General features: G+C 57.4%; 1 protein-coding gene across 1 annotated transcript; it reads left to right on the top strand.

The window, feature by feature from the left end:
• Positions 1-4: 4 nt before the first annotated feature.
• On the top strand, positions 5-979 carry LOC121024272 (chymotrypsinogen B-like; the record flags this gene model as incomplete). The annotated part of the gene is made up of 4 exons (XM_040466529.1): positions 5-37; positions 152-231; positions 333-411; positions 659-979. Coding segments are annotated over 4 exons (498 nt in total), but the record flags the coding sequence as incomplete, so codon positions are not given.
• Between the last annotated feature and the right edge of the window lie 307 nt (positions 980-1286).

The raw sequence follows: 1286 nt of genomic DNA, 5'->3' as shown, positions 1-1286 counted from the left end.
TGTCCCGGGCTCCTGGCCCTGGCAGGTGTCCCTGCAGGTGAGGGGGGTTTCTGTGAGAGAGTGGGGGACACACTGGGGTGTTAGCCCAGCTGGGGCTAGGCTGGGAGCTTCTGGTGTCCAGCTAAGCCTGACCCTCCCCATGTCCCTCCAGGATAAAACCGGCTTCCACTTCTGCGGGGGCTCCCTCATCAGCGAGGACTGGGTGGTCACTGCTGCCCACTGTGGTGTCAGGTGAGGCCTGTGCGGGCTCAGGGCTCTGCTTCTGGCCACATGTGGGGGTGAGGAGGGAGCAGGGCCCACTCCCAGTCCTTAACCCCCATTGATTCCTCTAGGACATCCCACGTGGTCGTGGCTGGGGAGTTTGACCAGCACGCAAATGAGGAGAACATCCAGGTCCTGAAGATCGCCAAGGTAGGCCCGAGCCCTGCCCAGCTGGCCCAGGAGGCCCAGCTGCGGGGCTGGGGACAGCGGCAAGGATAAGACCCTTGGGCTGCTTGAGAACACAGGAGCCCGAGTGGCTGGGCTCGCCTCCAAGTTCTCATTCCGGGCTCCTGTGGATTTGTTTTTCCCATGGGGGCCACCAGGAAAAGGGCTTGGACCCTGCAGATTGCTGACTAATCCCAGGGCCTAACTTTGTCGTTTTGGCTCCGCCCCACAGGTTTTCAAGAACCCCAAGTTCAACATGCTGACCGTCCGTAACGACATCACCCTGCTGAAGCTGGCCACGCCTGCCCGCTTCTCCGAGACCGTGTCCCCTGTGTGCCTGCCCGCGGCTACGGATGAGTTCCCCCCTGGTTTGCTGTGCGCTACCACGGGCTGGGGGAAGACCAAGCACAATGGTGAGCACCACTTGGCCTTTCACCCAGGAAACGTGTCTGGGGCTGGGGCTGAGCAGCGGGGGTCTCCAGGTGGGACCCATATGGCTTTTCCTTTTTTTTCTCGTCTAAATTGCTACACACTCTGAAACCTTTCCATTTATTTATTTATTTAAAACCCTCTTTTAAAAAAAAGTTTATTTTGAGAGAGACAGTGCAAGTTGGGGAGGGGCGGAGAGAGAGGGAGACACAGAATCCGAAGCAGGCTCCAGGCTCTGAGCAGTCAGCACAGAGACCAACGTAGGGCTCGAACCCATGAAACTGGGAGATTTCATGACCTGAGCCAAAACCAAGAGTCGGACGCTTAACCCACTGAGCCACCCAGGCGCCCCTAAAACCCTCTTAATGAAAACCTTCGGAACATGAATAAAGATGAGCTTAAATACTGCACACTTGAAGACGAAGTTGCTG

This window comes from Herpailurus yagouaroundi, unplaced genomic scaffold (genome assembly GCF_014898765.1).
Source record: "Herpailurus yagouaroundi ecotype Mexico unplaced genomic scaffold, PumYag 62552, whole genome shotgun sequence".
In the NCBI taxonomy this organism is placed as follows: domain Eukaryota; kingdom Metazoa; phylum Chordata; class Mammalia; order Carnivora; family Felidae; genus Herpailurus; species Herpailurus yagouaroundi.
The sequence above is the reverse complement of the archived record's forward strand: the minus strand, read 5'-3'. Positions and strand labels throughout refer to the sequence as shown.